At 46.1% G+C, this 12,693-nt stretch overlaps 1 protein-coding gene across 1 annotated transcript in view; it reads right to left on the minus strand.

Moving 5' to 3' along the window:
- Positions 1 to 12,693, minus strand: part of SLC14A2 (solute carrier family 14 member 2) — a gene marked incomplete at both ends in the record, with an annotated part of 54,816 nt that overhangs the window by 13,507 nt on the left and 28,616 nt on the right. Inside the window, one exon of the mRNA XM_082852694.1 lies at positions 798 to 920. Coding sequence (XP_082708820.1) covers positions 798 to 920 — 123 coding nt within the window. The remainder of the gene's footprint in view (positions 1 to 797; positions 921 to 12,693) is intronic.

Raw genomic sequence — 12,693 nt, forward strand, 5'->3', positions numbered from 1 at the left:
CACTTGACCCCACACCCCTCCCCCACTGCCAGTTCTTCCCTGTTTGACACAACATGTCCTCAGCGTCCAAATTCAAGTTTCTGGCTTCCCCGCTTTGGCTGCCCTCTAGACCCTCCTCTTGACCTTGGGAGCCCCTCCCCTCCAGGGCTCTCCATCTGTTCCCTTGTCTAGACATCACCACTGTCTAGCATCAGGACCAGCATCAGCATCAGGACCAGTAGCATCAGGATCAGTGGTTGTGACTTGGCAGCACATTAGAATCTCATGGAGAGCTTTTTTTGGGGTCATTTTAAAAGTGCAAAGTTTTATTTATTTTTATTTTATTTTTTGTATTTTGGCTGTGCTGCACGGCATATGGGATGGTTCCCTGACCAGGGATCAAACCCAGGCCTCTGCAGTGAACGGGCCAAATCCTAACCATTAGGCCACCAGGGAACTCCCTCATGGAGAGCTTTTAAAGCTCCTTCTGCCACCCAGGCTTCTTCCCAGGTGAATTGGATTAGCACTTCCGGGAATGAGATGCAGGTGGTTCCAATGTGCAGTGAAGTTTGCAACCTCCTGGCCTAGACTGACAGAGTCAGCTGCTTGTCGTGGCTCCAGTCTCCCTGCCCCAGGGCGTCTAGACCCTGGAACCCGTGGCTGTGGTCAGAGGTCGAGGGTGATGAGACTGAACCTCACCCTTGTGGCTCTCCCCACTACCTTGTGATGGAGGTGTTGCCATGGTCCCCATTTTAGAGGTGAGCAGATCAAGGACCCGGGAGCGGGGTCAGGGGTGGGGGGTAGTGGGAAGCGCACACCTTTGCTCCTTCTGCGAATGGATGACCATTCGATGTGGAACACGTTCCTGGGCTTGGGGTGCACAGCCTCCGAGCCCTCATCTGCCTTTGGGCTCGTCGTGGGCGGCGGCCCCCCAGCGCTGCCTGGCCGGGGGCAAAACAAGACAGGTCAGTGTCCCACCCTGGACCACCCCCCGAGAGACAAGCAGAGAGTGCAGAGAAATCATGTGCAGAGCCAGAGGAGCAGCGTGGCGTGAGCTGCAGCAGTGAGTGCACCAGTATCTGCGGAAAAATCCCTCTTTTCCATTCCTCCCGATGAAACTTCCTTTCCTCACAGAAACTGCATCCCAGACACCTATCAGTGTCAAGATATGGACAGGCCAGCCTGCCTTGTTTCCCCAGTAATACACTGCTCTAAGACCTCCTTCACTTGGTCTCGGACTGGCGTGGATGGTGGGCCCGAGCTGACTGCCCGTTCCCGTCCTTCAGCCGGTGGCCTGGCCTCCGCCTGCAGTAGGGAGTTTGTGTGTGTGGGTCCTCAGTGCTCGCTGCACATCAGAATCACCTGGGTGCTTAAAAAAATGCCTGACCCCTACCCCAGACCCATTTTAAAAATTGGAGTTTTTAATGCCCAAGATGTTTTAGGAGGTGGCCCTAAGGTGCAGTTTGGGCTGAGAACCTCTCATCTAGGGTTTTGCTGCTCAAAGTGTAGTCCCTGGACCGGCAGCCTCCTCTGGGAGCTTGTTAGAAATACAGAATCTCAGTTTCCACCCAGGCTGATGGAATCAGAATCTACAGTTCAACAAGGTTCCCCAGGTGATTTCTGTGCACATTGCTTTGCTCTGTGGGGAACTAAGAAGCTGCAATCAGCTACAAGAAACATTTCTATCCTTGTGGAGAACAGAGTAGCTTACCACGTGGCACAGAGTTTCTCAAACTGGGTCTGAGAATTGACAGTGTCAGGTCACCTGACGGCTTGTCATGATGCGTGCCCCAAACCCTACTACACCCGGCCCACACTGACTAATTGGAGTACGTGGTGGTCCCCAAGACAGACACTTCTGACACTTTCTGCTTGTGGTTCCAGTGAAGTCTAGAGTTAGATGATCAAGTGGCTGCCTGGAGAGCTTTCACACTGTTACTACATTTGCACACTTCTGTAAGTTAACTCACTTGGGCATTGTTATCACCAAAAGATGGAAAATTGAGGCTCAGATGATTTCTGAAGCATCCTACAAACAGTGAGCCATGTGGCTCTCAGCCCTCAGTCTTCTTTGCAGCTTTGTTTCTCAGCGTTTGGTTTGTGGACCAGCTTCATGGACATCCAAGGGAGCTTGTTAGAAATGCAGACTCTCAGGTCCCATCTCAGACCCACTGAATTGGAATAAGTTTTTTGTTTTTTCTTTTTAAATGAGATCTCCAACTGACTTGTGTGCACATTAAAGTTTGAAAAAACTGGTCTAGTTCACACTACTCATGTAGAAACAACTTTAGCAAAGCTGAGAATATAGCAGGACCAACAACCGGAGTATGTGGGACATGTGTGAGCAAAGAAGGTATTCTGTCTATACTCTCAGACTGAAAGGTCACACATGTGACTGTGTCCCTTCCCTCTAGGCTCGGAATGGGAAAAAAGCTCCTTTTTCACTCATCACCCTGCCCGTGGGTCACCATGGAGCCATAACTCCAGAGGCTGGAGAAGCCCCCTTGACCCTGTGCTTAAGACACACGTGGAAGGTCAGCCTTCCGTAGGGCACCTCTGCAGATAGGTTCTGGGCAGGGGAGTGAGGACCGAGGGGGTATTATTGCATCATCTGGCAAAGCAGGGCATTCTCCCATAGCCAGTCCACAGTGTACACCTCCCAGGCTGGAAGGGCACCTCTGCTGGCTCAATGCTTCTCATTTCTCACGTGCCAATGGTCAGCCACCCTAGCCACGCCCTGCGCAGAGCCATATTTTGACCTTAGCATCATAGGTTCAGACTTGCATGGATCTTCAAGATCACAGTCTACCTCCCATATCCAGAGAAATCACCTCGCCCCACCCGAGTCACATAGCTTATTAATTATGGCACAGCCAGGAGCTGCACCCAGGTCTCCAGACTCCCAGTTCGCTGCTCTATGGATGGCCACAGAAGACCTGGCTCCCGTTTCCTGCCCTGGCCCTTCGCTTTCAGCACTTAGATTGTGCTGCTTGCTCAGAGCCCAGGAAAGTGGGTCAGGGTCCACAGTACTACGTGTTCCCAGAATCGATGTCCCAGCCACAGAAACAAAAATGAAGAGTATCTTTCTTTTCCTTGAACACATTTTTTTTTCTTATTTGGGGTGATTGCGGAGGTAGCCCCAAATGTGGTCTGACATCGTGTTGCTCCTGGACCTCCCGTGGGCAGGACGGGAGTGCTGAGCTGTAGACCAACCACCCAGGGAGGGCGATGGCCCCTCCAGATGTGCCGGCTAAGCGGTGAGGATGACAGGTGGGACGGATGCCACAAGGAAGATTGGAGAGAAAGTAACACATTTCCTGAGGCTGTGAAAATACTTAAAGCTAAGATGATAGCAACTTACCACTACCTTTGGGACAGATTTTCAGGGCTTTCATAATGGATAAAGGCAATTTCAAAAATATCATGAACACATCTATCAAATGTTCTAGAAATAAATGTTCCATTGGTGTGGTGGGGAAAAAAGAAAACAACGATAACACTGGCCGGGAACCAGCATCGCTCATTCTGCACGGCATTTTGCAAGTCAAGTAATTTCATCGACAGTTTCCCTCATTGCAAGCACGGCGCTCAGAAGGAGATATACAGACCCCGTAGAGCTGACCTTGCAAACCCAACCTATAGAATGATGACAGATATTTCGGAGGGTACCTGCTATTTCGTTCTCATATTGTTATGAAGATGAAATTAATGCTTGCAAAATGTTGGGGAAAATAATTTTGCAGAGCTCATGTCAGTATCTCCTCAGGGAGGCCATGTCTCTGGAACAGCCTGTGCTCTGGGCAGGGTGGGTCCTTAAGTCAGGGCAGGCCTGGCATTTTATACCTATCATCACCCACTCCTACTTCGTGTTCCTGTCTGTCACCTTCACAGGACGCTGGGATCCTTGACAGCCTGGGTTACAGAGGTTTATATTGGCACTTCCAGCACCTAGCATGAGCCTGGCCTATTGTAGGCACTCAGAAGTATTTGTTGAATACATTAATGAGGGATAATTATCCTACACATTTTAATTTCTGAATAGTAAAATGAACAACCGTTGGCTATTTTGGGGTATGAACTATTAAAAAAATAATATATCTCGTTGTAAATGTTAAATGCTTGATAAATATTGAAATAAAAGTGAGCCTTTCATAGGTTAACGATGGTAATAGCTGAGTTGTGTAGGGATTTAGAAGTTTCAGGGCAAGAGCTGATTATCTCCAGCAGTACCTGGAGAAAAGAAGGGAAGTTTATAGATGTGATAAAGTGATTGGCCATCTATGACCAACCAACCAGAAACCCAGAAATCCTTCATGAGTGGATAGAAGAACCCAGTTAATGAGAGAGAATAAAACAGGCCACTGAAGACAGAGATCTTGCTTGATGGGATTTGCTTTGGTTAACAAGAGATTACACCAGGTGGTTGAAAACCCCAAAGCTTCTTGGAAGAGGGCAGCTGGGTGTTCTGAAGCCCAAGAACAAATTTTTTTTTTGACAATAACTCACCCTGGGGAGTTCTTTCCAGCTTCCCCTTCCCCCTGCCCCCCAGCATCATGGCACACATAAAAATAATACTGTGTGGCATGGTGCAGAAAACAGATGATGATGTTTACGGCCTGGGCCTGAGGACTCTGGCCTCACCAGCCCACCTCTGTCTGCTTCGAGGACCAAGGGCTTTGCTCTCGTGGCTTAGCTACATACGTGCTGAGAAGCTCTGTCCTTGAGAACCTGCAGGTAAACCTTAGCAGCTGAGTAACTCCTCGGCTTTCCCACCTGGTGTAGGAACTGCTGCCCCCTCCTTCTCTAACAAGCCTTTCAAGTGTCCCAATGTGTGTAGCTTCACACTGGGGCTGTTCAGGACCATTTCAGGGGCATGGTCCCTGCCCTTGAGGATTGCCACCATCCTGTGTTTTAACAGGCAAGAGTCCAGTGATGCTTTCCTCCCATTGACTCAGAGAAGAAAAGAATAGTCATGAGCCATAATGATTTGTTCAGAAGCACTTTTTTTTTTTTTTCCTGGAGAGTAGTATCCCATAGTACCCACACCTCTACTGACTGCTAACATACAGAAAATGCAATCCGTTCAAATATCCTGGGTAAAAAACATTTTACAGAAGAGCCCACCTGTCAAATACAAGTTTGAAGCTTACTGCAATTTCTTTGAAAGGAAAAAAACAAACCCAAACCATATATGACATCCTTTCAGAAGAAAAATGATCTAGTCTATTTTACTAAAATCAACCTTTACTCAAGCCTTTACCTATACTCCTTCTACAAGCTGTCTTTCTCAGGTTTTGAACAGGTTTTCCTGTCTCCTGGAGGTGGACCAATACTGTCCATCTATCACTAGCAATGCCCAACATATAGAGGATCTGGAACCTACTATCAAGACCCTTTTGTCATCCCTCCCCAGATCACTGGGTCTCTTATTCCTCCAACTTACTGTGGCAGACACAACCACACACCAGGAGGTAATTTCCTAGCTACTATGCCAGCAGGATTTTTTGAAGTGACAATAGTACATAACTTGATTTCTTCCTACACCCAGTTCTACAGGATAACACTTTGGCCGCAATTTAGGCATATGTTTCCCCATGTGGAAGTTGAGCTTTGCACTGTGATGTGTAATTTTCAAGGCTACTCTGTGTGTGTGTATGTGTGTGTGTGATATAGATACCTGTGGGTGGTAAACGAGGTGCTATCTTTTTCTGTGAAGTTGTGTTTAGCTGACATTTTCAAAGATCATTCTATAAACTATCAGAGGCATCGAACGTTAGAATTGGAAAAGGCTTTAGAGATTATCCAGTCCAGCCCTCTCATACAGTCCCCCCCCCCACCGAGTACCCGCCCCCTCATAGAGGAGGAAATGAAGGCTTGGAGTATTGGGGGGACTTTGGTGTCTCTGTCTCATGCCGTGAAGATATTAATTAGCCTATATGAGTTGGTCCTCATTTACAACCTCATGAATGAGGCTGAAGAGAGTGCAAAGGTCAGAGTGCCCATTCTGTCACTGGGGTAACACCTGACTGACCTTCCTTTAGAGTGAGTTTTCACTCTCCTTCCCCTATTTACACCGAGCTCACACCTCAGCATTACCTGTGTACATTGTCAGTTTCCCTCCTTTCAATCCATTCTGTGCTTCAACTGTTAGACCATATCATTACATGACTCTGTTACTCAACAGTCTACATGGCTCCCTATTGCCAAGAGTACAATAATGCTCAAACTCCTCTGCCATGCTTTCCAGGTATTCCACAATACAGCTGACTTCATCAACCTGCTCAGCCTTCTCTGCCCAACACACACCCTGCCTTGGTATTCTGGCCTTATCTCTGGCCCTCTGTGCCTCTTCTTGCCTAGTTTCTATGCACCCTTCAGTGTCTGCTTTATGTTCTACTTCCTCCGTGAAGCCATCCTTGGCTTATTTGGCCACATGGATCATTCCATTATTTGCAGAAGGTACCCTAGATCCATCTTTTGGAGTTAGGGCCATGGTGGACTTTTATAGTTACAATCCACATGAAAATTTTCCAATCAAATGAAATTACTTGAAATTATCAATCCTTTATAACCAAGTGAACTTTAGGTCTAGGCATTAGCAGAAAAAAACTGAGGCCCAAAGAGAAGTAGCTTCCTTGAGGCTATACAGCTAATTATTCATGGAGCTAGATTTTGACATCCTGGTTTTGATTCTTTTCCCATGTAGTGTAGGTGTTTTACAGATAGCTGGAGCCTTCGCAAATGATACCAATGGACTTGTGACTTTTTTATTTAAAAAAAAATTATGAAGTATATCATACCCTAAAAGGAGTAACAAAAGTCACCAAAAACAAATAAAAAGAACCCACCTGTGTACCATTGCATTTGTGCCATCCAATGAAAGCCCAAGGAAATTCTGGGCCATTGTATACCAGCTTCTTCTCTTGTGGCAATGTTTCCATACACCCTTTCCCCACATCCTCTTCCCTGCCACCCTTTCTTTGCATTACCAATGGCAAACATAGCTAACTGATCATAGCACTCTTTCCCAATAAGTTTCAATACAGCCTCAGAATCCTTCTTAACACAAAGCTCCAGACAACCAATAGCAGTTAGTCACAGTTGACACTTGAGAGTAAACTTATTTTTCCCCTCTAATCTTAAATGAGGGTGTGGATGCTATACAAGTCGGAGAGAAGGGGTATGTGACAGTAGGCAGAGGCCTGGCCATGGGCTTTCCAAGACTCACAGGATGGCCTAACTTCAGCAAGTTCACCAAGGCTCATATCCTTTGGGGCCAGTTTTTGAGGAGATCCCATTCTCTGATCAGATAACTTCAATGTCCTGGAATGTTGTTCCTCATGGCATGGCTATCTGTTTCCTTCTGGATGTTTCTACATCCACTCTCTGTAGCTACACACAACATGTCTAAAGTAATCTAAGATGGCCATGTAAGAGAGGGCCATTGAGGAGATGGGCTGTTAAGCTGGGATGTTAAGATATTTGTGGTTCCTGAGATGCTCTACTTCTATTGGCTTGTCTGTGGAAGGTGTACAGGACCTGAGGAGAAAGGCTAAGGAGCCTGGACCAGGTGCCTCCACCCTGGAAGCAGCAGGTAAGGAAGGACTCCTGGGAAGAAGGTTTTCAAATCTACCTCATTAGCATCCCACAGTCAGCTCAACAAGGGGCTGCCCTGGGAACCATACTGATGTCAGAGCTGTGGGTTACAGAGTTGTGGAAAGGATGATAAATAATATGAAGGCTCATCCAGTGGGCAGGAAGGTGGTAAGGGGATTTGAGGGCTGATGGGTTAACTTGGATCCATCACTAGATAAGCAAGAAGAGCTCAGAGTTGTGAGTTGGAACACCTGGGCATTTGTCCAGGCTCATTTATCACCTGGGCAGGTTCCTGGACAAGCAGGTTTCCTCATCTAAAAGTAAAGGGTTTGAACTATAACTATTTAAGAGCCCTTCCAGCTTCAAGCTTCCAGGATCTGAACTCTCTCTGGAGTTCTTAATAAGGTCCCCCACCCCAGGATTGCCCTCCTGCAGCTCAGCAGAAGAAAGGAATGGAAAAAGATTGGCCTACCTTTTTTCTCTTCCTTTGAAAAGTCAGATAGATGGTCCTGTTGGCTAGGGCTCTATCTGATTCATTTCTCTCCCCCAGGACCTCTTACCTGAGCTCTTTTTGATTTTCTGCACAGGGCTGGAGGAATCTAGACCACCAGGATTTGGGAAGAAGCTCCTTTCCAATTGGGCGGCGTCTCTGGTCCTCAACTCAGGCGCTGGACTTCTCCCTAAAGCCGAACCCCTTCGGTTCCCAGAGCCCGCAGCTCATCCTCTTACTGGCTTTCTGTAAATTCCCTTTGTGTCTCCTAACCCTATGCCTTGTGCACGCCTTCCACTTGAGGAAGGGTACCATGGAGGAAGAGGGAGAGGAAAGACAACGTTCTTCCTGCAGCTTGCTCACTCTCCGACCTTCCTAAACTCCCCGGGGAAGACTGGTTTGGCTACCATGGTTCCTCCAAACTGGTTTGATCAGGCAGGTTTCCTTTAAAGGGCCAGAGCCTGGACTGCCTGATAATAGCTTCCCTGTCCTCCCTCAAGCATCACCTCCCAGTTACTCCTCTCCTTAGAATTCTTGCTCCAGTATTTGCCTTTAAAGCAATTACCTAAGTGTTGTCTCCTCAGGGTGCCAATTTGCCTTCCCACCTCAATGAACTCCCTTAACTCCCCCCACCACAGGCAGGGCACAGGCTGGGGAACAGTATTGCCATCAGCGTCTTGATGGTTATTTCTGCACAGCCTAATACTAGATGCTGTCTTTCTGGTTTTGTGGAAATTTTTAGACCTTTCCTCCTTCTGACTTCTGCTGACTGGGTCCTGGGGTCTGTCTCAGAGCAAGAAGGGCATGACCTAACGCCCGCATCCAGAAAGGACTCTGAGCTCTATATATTAGGGAAGCGGCCCTCCCAAGTCCCATGAGGCCTTTGGGGGGGCGGGGCTCTGGTGGGCTGGAGTCTGGGGATGAGGCCCAATCCAAACATGTTTTGTTTGGCTTTGTGAGTATGATGGGTCAAGCATCAACTGTATACCCACCCCCACCCCTGCACATGTATACCCCCAACCCCCCTCAGTGACAGGGTGTGAGGTGGCTACCCAAGTTCAGAAACAGAACCTCACACTGAGGATATTAGCTACACCTGAGTAGACAAACTCCCCACTGACGTCAAAGGCCCCCTTCTCACCAGGCCAGGTGTTTTGGAACTGCAGAGGAGGGGTCCTGATTACGGAGGGCCTCATGAAGAAGGAAAGCAAACAAAAGAGTGAGGGAGGAGCCCCGGAGGGACCCACATTCCAGGGAGGGGTGGGGAACTGACAAGAGGTCAGCTTCCTGCACAGGGGGCCTTCTTTTGGTGTTGCAAGTTCAAGGCCCATGGCTGTCTGCTGAGGACACGTTCCTTGTCCCCCCAGCTGGCTGGTCTCTTGGCTCAGCTCTGGAGGCCCATCTCTTGACCTCTTACTCTAGCCTCTCCTTGAAGGCTCCTGAACTTCCTGTGGTGTGTTCACTCCAGCCCTTAAGCATCTAAAAGTGACAGGGAGATGCTACCCACGTACAACATGTAAACAGTTTGAAAAGACAAGAAATGATCACCTGGGAGGGAGGAGCCATCCAGGAAATTCTCACACGTTCCATGAGCCAAATGGAGCTGTGTACTCAGAAGTGTGGTGAGTATCTGTCACGCACACTAGATTAGGGAGGGGCAGTCGAGTGCTCCTGGAAAGCAGAAGACTGAGGTGGACCCTTGTCCCCTGAGGGTCTTACCAGAGGCCACAGCTCAGATTCTGCGGCATCCCCAAGATAATCTATGCATACAGATTATCTCCTGGAGGGCTTGGTCATCAGAATTTACTTCAGAACTAAGTCTTCTTCATAATGCTCATGGCTTCAACTCTGCATTTCCAACTTCGTAGGGGGAGGAGCCTGCATTGACCTCCAGGAGCCAAACTTGGGGAGGTCAGATTCCTCCAGGGGAAAAGCCTAGAGTTCCTGTGGAATAAATGAAAGCCAAGCTAGAAGTTCCCCGGAGAGTTACTTCCTTTACTTCATTCTGTTCCAGCAGCCTGTGTAGCTGTAGGAGGGGCTGGCAACTCCTAGTTATCAGTTCACAGAGAATAAGGACTTATTTAGCAATGCCCCCTGCCTCCCTCCTTGGGGCCTTGGAATTCTAGTTCCATTAGGGACAGAAGTGTTCTCTATGGATTCTTCTATCTTCTCTGAATGGCAAGAGGCAGGGAAGCCCAGGCAAGTTGAAAAATCTCACATTAAAAAGTGAATACCTTTTAAAGTTGTCAGGTGAGACTGTGGTTTATCGGGTGGAAATCATACCCACACTGAAACTGCCAGCTCCTAGCTGGTTTTAGGTAATAGTTGTCCCCAGGCCCTCACAGCATTTATGACCTGAGGAGACAAAGCTCAGACTCATACAGGAAGCACAAACAAACTGGGGCACACAGGTTTGATGTAGCCACAGAAGTAGGCCAGGAAGATTAAGTTTTTTGATGGGCAGATCTTAGAGGGTTGACCAGAAGAAGAATCCCTGGAGAGGGGAGAGTGATGAAGAGGAGAAAGTCAAGGACAAGGCACAGTTGAGTGATGCTGGCCCCTCAGTTTGCATTCACACAAGCAGCCATGTTGAGCATTTTGGTAGACTGACCAAATGGCTAACTAGTCAAGCTCTAGGAAAAGCTATAATGGCAGCAATGGTATACTTTTGATATATTTATCTCCATGTTCTTACCTTTTTGCCACCTTAATGATACCTCCCCCTTATTCTTCTGTAGGAACTCAGGGCTATAGAATCACTGAAACTTGGAGCTGGAAGAGAGGCTGCAGTTGTCAGCTGGTCTACATCCACCCAAAGCAAGCATCTCCAACAGGCCCCCAGCCCTGTTCCTGAGCTCAGGGTCTCAGAGGACAACCATTTTTTAGGCAACTTCCACTGTGAAAAAGCACTCCTCTCCACTGATTCAATATCTGCTTGCTTAACACTCCCATGTAGTAGTCCGTATTCCATGCTCTGAAGTATTGTTGAGTAAACTGACTTCTTCTTCCACATGTGTTACCTCATACTACGGACAGTCATGGCCCCAGACGTTTCTTCTCCAAGCCGAATACGACAGTTTCATCATCATTCCTGATGAAACAAAGGGGCCTCCAGACCTCATTCACCCAGCCCAGCCCCATGTCAGCATGCCCTCCCTTGCCAAAGATGCTCTCAGAATGTGCTACCCATTTTTTCCTTTGTACTCTCCCCTCTTTTTTCATCCAACCTATTCTCAGAAATGACTCCTTCAAACTAAGATGCAAGTGATTGATCATGTTTACTGTGTTACCTTCCCAGGACTGTTTACATTTTAACAGGTTCAAAGACTTGAACTGAAGGGATGGCTGGGAATGTTTGGGCAGCAGATAATGGCAAGATAGAGGACAAGAGCAGAAGAGGCATAGAAATTTTCCTTAAACCCTTAATATCATGCTTGATACTTTTCCTAAACAGAAGACTAACTCGACAAGATAAGTCACTCAAAATCATGAAACTGGTGCTGTGACCTTATGTGGCACAGGTAGTCTGTGGTGACAGCCTCACCTTTACTTCAGGTGAGACTAATCACCTGCTCAGGCAAATCCGCATAAAGTGAATTCCTTGAAGGCAGGAACTGGTCTGATTCTTTCCTGGTTTGTTGTCAGGGGGGCCTGAGTAACATATTAATAGATCCCCATACAATATCTTCTGGATGAATGAGTGAATGAAGTCAGAAAAACAGTTAAAAGGAAATGATAAAGTTAAAAGGAAATGATAAAGTTTAAAATAAAGGGATAAGAATACACCAGAAAAAAAAAAAAAAAGAAAATACCAGAAAGAAAGTATGGCAACATAAATGTCAGCTGAGCTGGAATTTGGTTAAAGGCACTAATGAGTATAAAAATGGGTACTTTGTAATAGTAAAAGATAAAATTTAAGAAGAAAAAATGACAGTCATAGTCCATAGGCACCAAACAATGTAGCTGCTAATTATATGAGACAAATATTTCAGAAATATAAAGAGAGTTTAATAAAACTATACAATTATAGTTGAATTTTAATAAACACTTCAGAATTAAGATTCATAGACAAAAAATAAATAAGTGCATAGAAGAGTTGAATGATGCAATTAATAAATGAATTTAATATGTATTTCCTTCAAATCAAAAATCTGCATTTTGTATGTTCAAAATCAATCAAATACTTGGCCACACAGAAAAATGCATAACATTTTAAAATAGAGATTGAACAGACCATATTCTTTGCTCATAATCCAATAAAGCTAGATATAAGAAGTTAAAAAATATCAAAAAGTTTAAAGTGCTAGAAATTAAAAAGACACATTCTTAAATAATCCTTGCGTCAAAGAGAAATAAAAAGTAAAGTTATGAACTGTTTAAAACTGATGAAAGTAGAATATTCCAAAACCTACAGTACACAGCTAAAGCTGTACTCAGAGGGAAATTAATAGCCTTAAAATGCCTTTGTTGTTAAAAGAGAAAGATCTAAAATAAAGGAACTTTATATGAATTTTAAAACATTAGGAAGAAAACCATTTAAATAAACCATGAGAAAATAGGAAAAAGACATAGAAAAAAAAACCAAAATGAGTAGAAAAGGACAAATAAATTCTAAACTGTTTCTTTGA

This window comes from Leucopleurus acutus, assembly GCF_964270905.1.
Source record: "Leucopleurus acutus genome assembly, chromosome: 13".
NCBI lineage: Eukaryota > Metazoa > Chordata > Mammalia > Artiodactyla > Delphinidae > Leucopleurus > Leucopleurus acutus.